Source organism: Camelina sativa, chromosome 20 (genome assembly GCF_030686135.1).
Source record: "Camelina sativa cultivar CO46 ecotype springtype chromosome 20, ASM3068613v1".
Taxonomy (NCBI): Eukaryota; Viridiplantae; Streptophyta; class Magnoliopsida; order Brassicales; family Brassicaceae; genus Camelina; species Camelina sativa.
Genome location: NC_141899.1, coordinates 678337 through 692743, shown reverse-complemented (window position 1 = coordinate 692743; position 14407 = coordinate 678337). Strand labels below are relative to the sequence as shown.

Sequence of the window (14407 nt, the reverse complement as noted above, 5' to 3'; positions counted from 1 at the left end):
ATAATGTTAGTTGAAGATAAAGCAACAAAGTGGCTGTAGTTTAGTGGTAAGAATTCCACGTTGTGGCCGTGGAGACCTGGGCTCGAATCCCAGCAGCCACACTTTCTTTTTTCCTCTTTTTACCTTACAAATTTACAAAACGACGACGTTTATTTTTTGTACCAAGTCTTGAGTCAACTTTCTCCTTAATCAGTCAGAGTCTTCTTCGATCTGCTTGGTAGAGTCGAGAGAGAGAGAGAGAGAAGAAGCATTGAAGGAAGGCTGTTGTTCGAGCTCACGAAGGTAAATATTCATAGATTTACTTTGGTTTTCTGGTCTTGTCCTCAAAAAGGAATGGCTGTGAATTTGTGGATCTTAGGTTCTTGACGTAGGGATCTGATGACACTTTTTCTTTGTTAACTGCTGTGAGGTTCAATCAATATCGGTTTTTTTTTTGGGTATTCGATTGTTGATGCCTTTGATAATTCAGATCCTTTCTCATGTATGTATTTTGAATTCTCGATCAAGTTTTCTAAAATGCTCAATCTCTCGATCTTGTGTTGTGGATATATTCTGCTATATGATCCTAATTTTGTGAACTATTTGGTAGTCTTGGAGATAGAAAAGAATGTTAAAAATTGTGGATTCGTTGGTGATTTCTGCAAGTTTTGTCAAAGTCTGATACCAATGACTTCTCTCATATATTTTAAATTGCTGTGGGTGTTACAGATGTTTGACGACCAAGACCTGGGCTTCTTTGCCAATTTTCTGGGGATTTTCATCTTCATAATGGTCATTGCATACCATTTCGTGGTGGCCGAACCAAAATTCGAATGAATTTTTAAGGTTTCATCTTTTGTTGTCTTTAGCATTCCATAGGGCTTGATGTTTTGCTACTAGATGAGTAATCAAATGTATTTCGACAATGTGGTTTTTGATGGATATAAGACTAATCTTTCCTAGTGCTTCCATCATGCAAGTTTTGGTATGCAACCTTTGTGTTTAGAGCATATTAGCATACACGAGTGAATCTCATATACTCCGGTTTTAGGTCTTCTCTCTGGCTTTATTACTTGTATCACAGTCTTGACTGGGTCTTGAAATCGGGTATTTGAGAAAAAAACAGACTTAATTAGCTTTGTAATTTGTTAAAGCTACAAAGCTAAAATGAGCTTCTCCAAATAATCATGGTTTACTACAGGTTTAACTTGTTTCACCTTATCCTGATGTGCATCCAAAGTTTTATCAATGATGTTATGTCATGTGTGGTACAGTTACGATGTTTATACAGTCTAGGCTCACTAAAGGAGTACCTGCCATTATGTTGAGTACATACGCATTTCACCCTTTAACTCTCATGATTAGCATTGTTTGAATTACCTCTGTTGTGATACTTATTGTCTTTTGCATTTATTGCACCACCCTAGAGTACTCGTTCAAAGAATGTTCATTCTTAACTTTTACTACTGGTTTGATTACTTGTATCACAGTCTTGAATGGTTCTTAAAATAGGGTATTTGAGAAAATAGACTTATTAGCTTTGTAATTTGTTAAAGCTACAAATCTAAAATGAGTTTCTCCATATAGTCACGGTTTACTACAGGTTTAACTTGTTTTACGTTAACTTAATGTGCATCCACAGTTACGATGTTTATACAGTCTGGCTCTCTGGATGAGTACCTGCGATTATGTTGAGTACATACGCATTTCATACTTTAACTCTAATAATTAGGTTGTTTGAAACCCTTTGTTGTGATACTTATTGTCTATTGCATCAATCTTTTAGTGCACCACCCTAGAGTACTTGTTTAAAGAATGTTCATTCTAAACTTCTCTGCGTCTCCATGCTCCTTGTTAGGTGAATGTTCATGCTTCAGTGTCTTGTTAAATAGTTACTTCTATAGCTCTCTCTTTTTGTAGTCTTGGTAGAGAGTTGGTTGAGATTTTACCTCTTCCATCATGCAAGTTTTGGTATGCAAGCTTTGTGTTAAGAACATATTAGCATACATGAGTGAATATCTTATACTCCGGTCGTCTCTCTGTTGGTCACTTGTATCATATAATCATAGTTTACTTCAGGTTTAACTTGTTTCACGTTAGTTTAATATGTGCATCCAAAGTCTTTTCAATGATGTTATGTCATATGTGGTACAGTTACGATGTTTATACAGTCTAGGCTCATTGGAGGAGTATCTGCAATTATGTTGAGTACATGCGCATTTCATCCTTTAACTCTCATGATTAGGTTGTTTGAATTACCTCTGCTGTGATACTTATTGTCTATTGCATTAATGCACCACCCTAGAGTACTAGTTGAAAAAATGTTCATTCTAAACTTCTTTTGCGTCTCCATGCTCCTTGTTAGGTGAATGTTCATGCTTCAGTGTCTTTTTAAATAGTTACTTCTATAGCTCTCTCTTTTTGTAGTCTTGGTAGAGAGTTGGTTGAGATTTTACCTCTTCAAAGTAGCCTTGAACGCTTTCTGGTTGTAACCAATTCGATGTGGCTCCTTGTAAGTTAGAACTTTAGGATAAGTTTTGGTGCCTTTTGGGAGTCTTCTTTGAGAAAGAACCCTAAAGCAAAAGCTTGTTCTAGTGTGGCATAAGAGGATTATCGGCTACTGTAACAAAACTCAGAGCTATCGAGAGTTTTGTTCAGAAAACAAAGAACCAGGGATTGGATGATTGTCCCATGAACTGGCTTATAGAAGAGAAGTGTTGGCTTGAAGTAAAGCCACAACAAAGCCTATTTGATCCGACCATTACATATGTCGTTTGAACACCGCCCATTACATTCGTCCCATTGTTAACCAAAAAAGCGGTTCAATCTCGGATCATTTATATAAACTCTTACCAAATTCTGTGTGAAATTTAAAATTACACTCCCATTAAAAATATAATTACTATATTTTTGTTTTTTACACACATTAAAAAGATAAGTGTAAAATATATTCGGGATACTAGAAGATATTGATTTTGGAATATTATCATTTTAAAAAAATATAATAGTAAGCTTTTTTATTTTTGGTAAAGAAAAAGAATAGGAAAATGATGTAAACAAAAAATAAGGAAATATCGCACCGAACTCCTGTAATTAACATATTCAAATAAGGAAAATATTATGATCCGCATATTTAGGAAGATCAATGTACAAAACAACCTGCACGTGGAAGAGAGAGAAGATAAGCTCCCACACAACTTGCTCTCAAGGTATACCTCACAAACCAATCAAAATACTAAAAAAATATGCCAACGTGTACAAATTAGGGTTTTACCTCACAGCCATCGAACATTCTCGAAACCTTTTAAAACAGCCTGGCGCCTTAGATCTTAACTCTCAATAACCAATTCTTGACCGTCCGATCAAACTCAAGGCTCTATATAAACAATTCGCTTCCCCCATTGTTTCTTACTAAAAATAAACCCTAGCCGCTCTATCGTCTTCTTCGTTCTCTATTCTTTTATTCAGAGTCTCTGTTCTTAGATCTCTTGTAGTTTTCTAAATCTTCCGATAAGAAAAAAATGTCCGGTAAAGGTGAAGGTCCAGCAATCGGTATCGATCTCGGTACTACTTACTCTTGCGTCGGAGTATGGCAACACGACCGTGTTGAGATCATTGCTAATGATCAAGGAAACAGAACCACTCCATCTTACGTTGCTTTCACCGACTCCGAGAGGTTGATCGGTGATGCCGCTAAGAACCAGGTCGCCATGAACCCTGTTAACACCGTCTTTGGTACGTATCTCGTTTCCCTAGCTCGAATCTAGATCACTTCAATCGTAGTCTTGTGGTAGTTAGATCTATACTTGTTTTGTAGTTAGATCTGGAATATAATCTAGGGTTTCATCAGTAGATCTTATATTAATTACTCTAGGTATATTTTGTTCGTTGAGCTCGACAAGTTTTGTTTTATTACTATTAATAGCTATTTACTTTTTGGATTTGTTAGGGTTGTTAGATCTGTATTCATTGCTTATTGATTATGTTTCAGATCTGTTTAATGATTATTCTGTATACTTAATTTGTTTGTTTTTTTCCTGATTTTGCAGATGCCAAGAGATTGATCGGTCGTCGTTTCAGTGACAGCTCTGTTCAGAGTGACATGAAATTATGGCCATTCAAGATCCAGGCCGGACCCGCCGACAAGCCAATGATCTACGTCAACTACAAGGGTGAAGAGAAGGAGTTCGCTGCTGAGGAGATCTCTTCCATGGTTCTCATTAAGATGCGTGAGATTGCTGAGGCTTACCTTGGTGTCTCTATCAAGAACGCTGTTGTCACTGTTCCTGCCTACTTCAACGACTCTCAGCGTCAAGCCACAAAGGATGCTGGAGTTATTGCCGGTTTGAACGTTATGAGAATCATCAACGAGCCCACAGCTGCAGCTATTGCTTACGGTCTTGACAAGAAGGCTACCAGTGTTGGAGAGAAGAACGTTCTTATCTTCGATCTTGGTGGTGGTACTTTTGATGTCTCCCTTCTTACCATTGAGGAAGGTATCTTTGAGGTCAAGGCTACTGCTGGTGACACTCATCTTGGTGGTGAAGATTTTGACAACAGAATGGTGAACCATTTCGTTCAGGAGTTTAAGAGGAAGAGCAAGAAGGATATCACTGGTAACCCAAGAGCTCTTAGGAGGTTGAGAACTTCATGTGAGAGAGCGAAGAGGACTCTTTCCTCCACTGCTCAGACCACCATCGAGATTGACTCTCTCTACGAGGGTATTGACTTCTACTCCACCATCACCCGTGCTAGATTTGAGGAGCTCAACATGGATCTATTCAGGAAGTGTATGGAGCCAGTTGAGAAGTGTCTACGTGATGCTAAGATGGACAAGAGTACCGTTCACGATGTTGTCCTTGTTGGTGGTTCCACCCGTATCCCTAAGGTTCAGCAATTGCTTCAGGACTTCTTCAACGGCAAGGAGCTTTGCAAGTCTATCAACCCCGATGAGGCTGTTGCCTACGGTGCTGCCGTCCAGGGAGCTATTCTCAGCGGTGAAGGAAACGAGAAGGTCCAAGATCTTTTGTTGCTCGATGTCACTCCTCTTTCCCTTGGTTTGGAAACTGCCGGAGGTGTCATGACCACTTTGATCCCCAGAAACACAACCATCCCAACCAAGAAGGAGCAGGTCTTCTCCACCTACTCTGACAACCAGCCCGGTGTGTTGATCCAGGTGTACGAAGGTGAGAGAGCCAGAACCAAGGACAACAACCTTCTCGGAAAGTTTGAGCTCTCCGGAATCCCTCCTGCTCCACGTGGTGTCCCTCAGATCACTGTCTGCTTTGACATTGACGCCAATGGTATCCTCAACGTTTCTGCTGAGGACAAGACCACCGGACAGAAGAACAAGATCACCATCACCAACGACAAGGGTCGTCTCTCAAAGGATGAGATTGAGAAGATGGTTCAAGAGGCAGAGAAGTACAAGTCTGAGGATGAGGAACACAAGAAGAAGGTCGAGGCCAAGAATGCTCTTGAGAACTACGCTTACAACATGAGGAACACCATCCAGGATGAGAAGATCGGTGAGAAGCTCCCCGCAGCAGACAAGAAGAAGATCGAGGACTCAATTGAGCAGGCGATTCAGTGGCTCGAGGGTAACCAGTTGGCCGAGGCTGATGAGTTTGAAGACAAGATGAAGGAGTTGGAGAGCATCTGCAACCCAATCATCGCCAAGATGTACCAAGGAGCTGGTGGTGAAGCCGGTGGACCAGGTGCCGCTGGAATGGACGATGATGCTCCTCCTGCTTCAGGCGGTGCTGGCCCTAAGATCGAGGAGGTCGACTAATCTGTCGGACTTTGACCTCTCTCTCTTTATTCCTCTATCTTTTACTTTTGATCGCTTAAAGACTTTTTATGTTGGGCTCTTTTAATGGAGCCTGTTTTGTGGTGTTTTTTGGTTAGTTTTTTTGAACAATGTCTGGTATGACTTCGGATAAAATCAAAAGTTCTCTATATTCTCTCGTTTATCCTTAATTAGAATTACAATCTAGCTTAATTCGCTATCCTTATACGTCTTTTTGTCTTACTTCAATAGTAAGGATTTCTCTACCTTCGTAGAGTTAAGTAAAAAAATCTGCTTTTGGATATATTACATAGTACAAACGTTAAAGCTTAAACGAGGGACTTTTACCTTAATGGTTTTACTAACATATATATAAATACTATTTAGAGTTGCATTTATATATGTGTTCTTTGTATATATTAAAAGAAAAAATGATGATGAAGTGCATGAAAGTTGTATAGATGTTGTTTATCAAATTTGAAGATGTAATTGAAGAATCTTTAGTGGAGTTTACTAATTTGTTTTGTATTGTATTTGTATACACACAAAACTGCATTCAATAACATGATATTTTGCAACTGATACACAAAACTGAATATACATATATTGCATTTTTTATCTAACAATTTCAGATCTTAATTCCATAAGAAAATATCATGAATCTGATTGATAAATATCTCTAAATCGGTTCATCTCAATTCTCAACTCTCAAGTAAGGATATGTAGTAGCTTAAGAGATAGAAACATTATTATGTACGGGTCAAAAATTATAGACTTCCTCTATTTTTATTGTAATGTGATCGATAAAAATTATTCACCACGGGTTGAAATTTATATACTTCCTCTATTTTATATTTTAGATTAAAAGTTTGACATTACTTTATGGAAAATTTTGTTTCTACTCATAGGCCCCTTCTACAACCCAATCAATCAGTAAAAGAATAGCCTCAACACGGCCCACACAGCCGATGAACTGCTTTTAAATTCTCTTATAGGCCCACTAACTCTGCCACAAGACGTGGCAATTGATAACCCGACGTTCATATATGAACGTTATAGCATTTTTCCAATTCTCCCTCACGCGCCTTTCCGTTTTCGGACAGTATCACTTTTTGATATTTTCCCTTTTGTTGTCCTTGAACAAATCTGCTTTAAGATTTGGAAAAAGGTATCCACCACTTCACAACCGTCGGATCAATCTCAAAATTAATCTAACGGTTCATACCACATTACAGAACATTCTGGAAACATAAGTCTCAACCATATAAAGGCTCCGATGCTCTTCTTCTCTTCACAAACCTAAAAAAAAACCTAGCTCTCTTCATTGCTCTGAAAACTTTTCGTCTTTTTACTCTTTAGCTAAATCTTTCTTTGTTTCTCGATAACAATGGCTGGTAAAGGAGAAGGTCCTGCGATCGGTATCGATCTTGGTACTACCTACTCTTGTGTTGGAGTGTGGCAACACGACCGTGTTGAGATCATTGCTAATGATCAAGGTAACCGAACCACGCCGTCTTACGTCGCTTTCACCGACACCGAGAGGCTGATCGGAGATGCTGCTAAGAACCAGGTTGCCATGAACCCTGTTAACACTGTCTTCGGTATGTATACTCTCTCATCTTATTACATACTCTGCTTTGAATTCTCTCGATCGGTGTTTCGTGTTTGAGTTAAATTACGATTTTTTAGGGTTTGTATAGGATGATTTTTAGGGTTTGTATAGGATGATTTTTAGGGCTTGATGACTCAAATTACTTCTTTGCGTTATACTAATCCTGTGGATTTGTTGAAGTTAGGATTTTTCTCTTCTCTGACCAAAGAATTAAGAGTATAAATTGATTGATTTGTAAACTCATCTTATTACATACTCTGTTCTTAAATCTCTCTCTCGCTGTTTCGTGTTTGAGTATGTATACTCTCCCATCTTATTACAGACTCTGCTTTTAATTCTGTTTCGTGTTTGAGTTAAATTACGATTTTTAGGGTTTGTATAAGGATGATTTTTAGGGTTTGAGTTTGAGTTAAATTACTTCTTTGCGTTATACTAATCCTGTGGATTTGTTGAAGTTAGGATTTTTATCTTCTCTGACCAAAGAATTAGGGTATACATTAATTGATTTGTAAACTCATCTTATTACATACTGATCTATTCTTAAGTCTCTCTCTCGCTGTTTCGTGTTTGAGTTAAATTGCGAATTTTTAGGGTTTATATGATGATGATCTTTTTTTTTTTTTTGGTAAAGTTATATGATTTTGAACTTCTTGTGAATTTGTTGAAGTTAGGATTCACTTTGATTTTGATTTTTGTGTGTTCGGTCTATTGATGTCGTTTTGTTTAATTTTGACAGATGCAAAGAGGTTGATTGGTCGTAGATTCAGTGACGCATCTGTCCAAAGCGACAGGAAGCTGTGGCCTTTCACTATCATCTCTTCAGGAACTGCTGAGAAGCCAATGATCGTAGTCAACTACAAGGGTGAAGAGAAACAGTTCTCTGCTGAGGAGATCTCTTCCATGGTTCTCATTAAGATGCGTGAGATTAGTGAAGCTTACCTTGGCACCACTATCAAGAACGCTGTGGTCACCGTTCCTGCTTACTTCAATGACTCTCAGCGTCAAGCCACTAAGGATGCTGGTGTCATCGCTGGTTTGAATGTTCTCCGTATCATCAACGAGCCCACTGCTGCTGCCATTGCCTACGGTCTTGACAAGAAGGCCACCAGCGTTGGAGAGAAGAACGTTCTTATCTTTGATCTTGGTGGTGGTACTTTTGATGTCTCTCTTCTTACAATTGAAGAAGGTATCTTTGAGGTCAAGGCTACTGCTGGAGATACTCATCTTGGTGGTGAAGATTTCGATAACAGAATGGTTAACCACTTTGTTCAAGAGTTTAAGAGGAAGAGTAAGCAGGACATCACTGGCCTCGCAAGACCCCTTAGGAGGCTGAGAACAGCTTGCGAGAGAGCAAAGAGAACTCTTTCTTCCACGGCGCAAACGACCATCGAGATTGACTCTCTCTATGGAGGAGCTGACCTCTTTGCTCCAATCACCCGTGCTAGATTCGAAGAGCTTAACATGGATCTTTTCAGGAAGTGTATGGAGCCTGTTGAGAAGTGTCTCCGTGATGCTAAGATGGACAAGAACTCAGTCCACGAAGTTGTTCTTGTCGGTGGTTCCACCCGTATCCCCAAAGTTCAACAGCTTCTCCAAGATTTCTTCAATGGTAAAGAGCTCTGCAAGTCTATCAACCCTGACGAGGCTGTTGCATACGGTGCAGCCGTACAGGGAGCTATTCTAAGCGGTGAAGGAAACGAGAAGGTTCAAGACCTTCTCTTGCTTGATGTCACTCCTCTCTCTCTCGGTCTTGAAACTGCTGGTGGTGTCATGACCACTTTGATTCAGAGAAACACAACCATCCCGACCAAGAAGGAGCAGGTCTTCTCCACTTACTCAGACAACCAGCCCGGCGTGTTAATCCAGGTGTTCGAAGGTGAGAGAGCCAGAACCAAGGACAACAACCTTCTCGGTAAATTCGAGCTCTCCGGAATCCCTCCGGCTCCTCGTGGTGTCCCTCAGATCACTGTCTGCTTTGACATAGATGCCAATGGTATCCTCAACGTTTCTGCTGAGGACAAGACCACCGGACAGAAGAACAAGATCACCATCACCAACGACAAGGGTCGTCTCTCCAAGGATGAGATCGAGAAGATGGTTCAAGAAGCAGAGAAGTACAAGTCTGAGGACGAGGAGCACAAGAAGAAGGTTGAAGCCAAGAATGCTCTTGAGAACTACGCTTACAACATGAGGAACACCTTCCAAGACGAGAAGATCGGTGAGAAGCTTCCCGCAGCAGACAAGAAGAAGATCGAGGACTCCATTGAGCAGGCGATTCAGTGGCTCGAGGGTAACCAGTTGGCTGAAACTGACGAGTTTGAAGACAAGATGAAGGAGTTGGAGAGCATCTGCAACCCAATCATTGCCAAGATATACCAAGGAGCTGGTGGTGAAGCCGGTGGTCCAGGTCCCCATGCTATGGACGAAGATGCTCCTCCTGCTCCAGGCGGTGCTGGCCCTAAGATCGAGGAGGTCGACTAATCTGTTGGATGTTTACCTCTCTCTCTCTTTCTGTCTCTCTTTTCTTTGGATCGTTAAGACTTTTTATGTTCTCTTTGTTGTGTTTTTGGTTAGTATTTTTTTGAACAATGGCTAGTTTGCCCAGCTATGATGATGACGGATACAAGTTTTCTATAGAATACTTGGTTCTTTTTTGATCATTAGTAAAAAATATCTGCTTTTGGATATTAGAACGTCGTGAACATAGAACTTAAACATGGGACTGTTACTTTAATGGTTGTACTAACTTAGAAGATGAGCAAATCTTCCAAGAGTCGGAAACATATGTGTATGAAGTTTTTACAACGGGTTGAAGAAATACATAAACCTGTGATCATATGAATCAGAATGGTATGGACTGCCGGTCAGGCCAAGACTCAATCTTGTGGAAGTAATCGACAGGCACTATACCATCAATGCCTTCAGTCAAAATCACTTTGTTGTTTGACATGTACAACGCAATCCCATCTGGATAAATTCACAAGTATTACTGACATGTTGTATCTCTGATGGACAACATCACTAAATTTTAAGACAGGGAATTAAGTTAAGCTCTCATGCTAATGTAATACCTTCAAGAGCTTTCTTTATGTCAAGGAAAATCAAAACATTAACATTCCTTCTCATGCCTTGGCCACAAATCATGTAAATTTTGAATCAGATAAAATGTGCATATGCAATCATAAAGCAGAAACAACAACAACAACAACAATAGGATCAAAAAAAATCTTACCACTAATCGCTGCACCATCTGTTGGTAAGCCACAAGAGAAGTGAACATGCATTCTATTCATGCGCTTTAAACCTGATGCTAAGATGGATTCCAAATTCTTCCTATAAGTTCCATGTACACACACTGCCATTACAGAAATTTCTAATTAACACGAGCAACTAACTATGCGAGTCATATACATACATAACAGAAGAAGTCACAAGTAGGTGTCCTACTAGTACCTGGAGCATCTTCTGGTGACAGTATTGGTTTAAGTAACTGTTCTGACTCTACCGTCTGCGAATCGAAAGGTCTCAGCTTTCAACACAAAAGATGAAGAAGAGAATAGAGAAATGCAAAGGATTAGTTAAAAAAAGTTCAATTACAGTGATGGAGTGGCCTTGGTTAGCGCGGATCAGGAGCTCACCATCCTCTTCTTCTAAGAGGCTAAAACGTTGTTTGTCATCTCTTCTCACAGCCTGCAAAGTTACACAAAACATATCTAAATCGAAATTGGTCGTCGGTGATAAAAAGCACAAGTGAAGAAGATAATGATGAAACTGACATCTCTGATTTCATCAATCGTGTGTGACTTCAACTGAAAATTTCCAGAGGTTTTCAAATTCAGCTCAAGTAAATCTCCAACATTAACAAAACCATCAACTCGAATGTTCAATCTCAGCTCAGTAGCCATGTGTCGCAAGATTCGTATCCTAAATTATCCAACCAAACCTAAGCTATACAAATACAATATACATATCGAATCAAGTCAGTGATGATACTCACTTACAAGAGTCTTCCAAGCGCATCAATTTTATCTTTTTCGCCGCCCTGATGAGGTCTTCGTCGATCGTTCTCCATCTTACCTCTACCGCCGCTACATCTATCAATAACCAAAAAACCAAACATTACATGACATAAATCAATGAGGCTTAAATTCAAAAGGGATGTTGAGTTTTTTCAAATAATATGAATTCGATTCACCTTCGGTTGGACTGATCCAGGGAAGAGAAATTAGTTTTTCTAGAAGAAGAATTTGGAATTGAAGATTCCATGAAAGCAGAAGCAGGAAGCACACTGCGCTCAAGGTCAGAGAGTTTGAAGACGACGACGCAAAAACCCGACCACTGCTGTACCATAATCAACCCGATTAAACCGGTTTAAAATCGTGTAAGTCCCGGTTTAAAATCAAGAAACAACTATTGGGCCTAGTAGGCCTAGAGAATGGGTTCATTGACACCCATAAATTAAGGATTTTACGCTGTTGATTTAGCTATGATCTCGATTATTTCATCTTAATCTTAGATGAACTCTTGTCTGACACACAAGTTTGTTAATCCCAGTTGTAGAGGAGGGTGTTTGATAAGGTATTGAAGTTGAGAGCTAGTGTTTCCTTTAGAGTGAAATTAAAATGGCTCTCAAGGCATTAGACTACGATTCTCTCAATGAAAAACGTCAACAAGTGTCAGTATGCCGTCAGAGGTGAACTCTTATCTCCGAGCTTCAGAAAGAGAGCAAAAAGGTAAACACTTTTGACTTTATCTTGTGCCTTTACTCTCAAATAGTGTTATCAAGCTTATGAAAACTTAACAAGTAGCCTTAGATAGACATGTGGTTCCTTGTTTGGTTTTGTACTTTGATATGTATTTGCAATTATTATCATAGTACTTGATTTGCCTATAGTTTATTGGCAGTTCCTAACTTGGGCTACATAACAGATCTTATTTTCACAAACGTTGGGAACCCTCATGCTTTAGGACAGAAGCCGTTGACATTTCCTCGTCAGGTATGTGTATAGACAATTCTTTAGACCGTCAGAGTCCAACCTAGGTCTTTCTGCTATGTTTATTCCCCTGACATTTTCATTTACAAGCTTTTTGCTTTCCGTTTGACAGATTCTAGTTCCGGTTCCACAGTATCCACTCTACTCAGCTACCATATCACTGTTAGGTGGTACTCTTGTTCCTTACTATCTTGATGAGTCTGAAAACTGGGGACTTGATGTTAACAACCTTAGACAATCTGTTGCTCAGGCGTTCTCAAGGGATAACAGTAAGGCACTCTTCTCCCTTGTACTCTTTGCTATCATAGGTGATGCAGTTAGCGTAGATGCATATGTTTATACAGGTAAGCGCAATGGTGATCATTAACCCTGGGAACCCAACTGGTCAGTGTCTAAGTGAAGCTAACTTAAGAGAGATATTGAAGTTCTGTTATAACGAGAAAATTAGTTCTTCTGGGAGACGAAGTTTATCAGCAGAACATATACCAGGATGAGCTCCAAGAAGGTCAGCTTCTATCTTCTCTTTCATGTGTTTTTGAAACTTGTGCCTGATTTGTGATCCTCCTTTTTTTAACTTGAACATTCGTTAAAATATACATAGGTTTTGTTGGATATGGGTTCGCCATTCAGCAAGGAAGTTCAGCTTGTATCCTTCCACACCGTCTCTAAAGGATATTGGACAGCGAGGAGAGGTGGATACTTTGAGATGACCAATATCCCTCCCAGGGTTTGTCTTAACGCTCTGTTTAAACTCTTTGCTTAGTTACTTATGTTCTATGCTATGTGTCAAAACATAATCATAATATAATTTCTGATTTTATTTTTGCAGGTTGTTGAGGAGATATACAAGGTTGCATCAATTGCCTTCAGCCCCAATGTATCCGCGCAGATCTTTGTAAGTGAAAAGTCTTCACGTAATGTGGATTTGATTTTGTAGAAATCATCAGTATGTTCTGAGAGTGATATGACTTGTGCAGATGGGTTTGATGGTTAGTCCTCCAAAGCCTGGAGACATTCTATATGACCAGTTCGCTCGTGAAAGGTATGTACAACATAAGCTTCAACACTCAGTGATCGGTGATTATAATCCTCGGATTGAATTCCTCTTTTGCTTTATTCTCTAGCAAGGGGATTCTTGAATCATTGAGAAGAAGAGCAAAGATCGTGACTGACGGATTCAACAGCTGCAAAACCGTTGTCTGTCAAAGAAACAAAGCAATAAAAGCCGTTCAGTTTAGAGATTTTGATACGGTTCTTGATGATTCTTGTGTAAGTCAAATGTTAATTGCAATGTATTCGTTTCCTCAAATACGGTTACCAGCAGGAGCTCTCCAAGCTGCAAAACAAGCCGGAAAAGTACCAGATGTTTTCTACTGTCTCTGGCTCTGCATTTGGACAGAAAGAAGGGTAAAAGAATCTCCCAAATACGATTTCGTTTCTTGCTCTTTTGATCTCTTCTTGTAAACTCATTCCCCTTTGTGGATTTTGACAGTGTGTTCCATCTGAGGATACCAGCAGAAGAAGAGATGCCAGAGATCATGGATAGTTTCAAGAAGTTCAACGACGAGTGCATGACTTAGTACGATAATAACTTTGGTGGAATGTGATTACTTCTTCTTCCTTCTTCTTCTTCTGAACATCTATTTGTGTTCTGCTATACTTCTTAAAAGCTAAAATCTCTGTAGTACTCTTTCTACTTGTCATATTCTCTAAAACTCTCTCTATTTCTATTTTCAGTTGGAATCGATTTAAGATCTTTATCTTACCGGAATTGCCTTTTTATTTTGTGTGTGGGGTAATGTGAATTTGTAATTGTGCAATTTAGCTAAAAGAAAATGGAAACTTACTATTTTCTTTATAAAAGGAAACCTTATAAAGATCAAAGTCCAACGCCTATATATATGTATGTGTCCTCTGTTTATTTTATTTTTAATCTTTGCTAAACATCATTATATATCTCCGATCAACGAAGAAGCACCAAAGAGTTACATATAAGTTTCCATTATACATTGCAAAACAAGAACAAGAGAAGAT

The 14407-nt window shown here is 39.2% G+C and overlaps 4 protein-coding genes, 1 non-coding gene and 1 pseudogene across 7 annotated transcripts; 5 read left to right on the top strand and 1 right to left on the bottom strand.

Moving 5' to 3' along the window:
- Positions 1-29: 29 nt before the first annotated feature.
- Positions 30-101, top strand: TRNAH-GUG (transfer RNA histidin (anticodon GUG)). Its single transcript has one exon. It is a non-coding gene; the product is annotated as a tRNA-His (tRNA).
- Positions 102-220: 119 nt separating this feature from the next.
- On the top strand, positions 221-941 carry LOC104768419 (dolichyl-diphosphooligosaccharide--protein glycosyltransferase subunit 4B). The gene is made up of 2 exons (XM_010492409.3): positions 221-282; positions 709-941. Exon 2 carries the CDS (start codon positions 709-711, stop codon positions 814-816), a length of 108 nt encoding a protein of 35 aa, XP_010490711.1. The 5' UTR covers positions 221-282; the 3' UTR covers positions 817-941.
- Positions 942-3110: 2169 nt separating this feature from the next.
- On the top strand, positions 3111-5937 carry LOC104768412 (heat shock 70 kDa protein 1). The gene is made up of 2 exons (XM_087506339.1): positions 3111-3714; positions 4029-5937. Exons 1-2 carry the CDS (start codon positions 3501-3503, stop codon positions 5768-5770), a joined length of 1956 nt encoding a protein of 651 aa, XP_087362465.1. The 5' UTR covers positions 3111-3500; the 3' UTR covers positions 5771-5937.
- A 909-nt stretch (positions 5938-6846) lies between these two features.
- LOC104772094 (heat shock 70 kDa protein 2-like) lies at positions 6847-10066 on the top strand. The gene is made up of 2 exons (XM_087506337.1): positions 6847-7368; positions 8116-10066. Exons 1-2 carry the CDS (start codon positions 7155-7157, stop codon positions 9858-9860), a joined length of 1959 nt encoding a protein of 652 aa, XP_087362463.1. The 5' UTR covers positions 6847-7154; the 3' UTR covers positions 9861-10066.
- Positions 10040-11741, bottom strand: LOC104768413 (uncharacterized). 2 transcript variants are annotated; one of them, XM_010492400.3, is made up of 8 exons: positions 11575-11741; positions 11381-11473; positions 11156-11303; positions 10977-11069; positions 10833-10887; positions 10612-10734; positions 10451-10507; positions 10040-10346 (listed from the first exon to the last, which is right to left on the bottom strand). In XM_010492400.3, exons 1-8 carry the CDS (start codon positions 11727-11729, stop codon positions 10222-10224), a joined length of 849 nt encoding a protein of 282 aa, XP_010490702.2. In that variant the 5' UTR covers positions 11730-11741; the 3' UTR covers positions 10040-10221. The 2 variants fall into 2 exon arrangements, with proteins under 2 accessions (XP_010490702.2, XP_010490703.2); XM_010492401.3 differs by lacking the exon at positions 10451-10507 and having other exon boundaries at positions 11575-11736.
- Positions 11742-12484: 743 nt separating this feature from the next.
- LOC104768414 (glutamate--glyoxylate aminotransferase 1-like) lies at positions 12485-14138 on the top strand (annotated as a pseudogene). Its single transcript, XR_015593853.1, has 7 exons — positions 12485-12642; positions 12718-12878; positions 12975-13100; positions 13203-13268; positions 13351-13415; positions 13498-13780; positions 13866-14138. The product of XR_015593853.1 is annotated as a glutamate--glyoxylate aminotransferase 1-like (transcript).
- Positions 14139-14407: the final 269 nt, after the last annotated feature.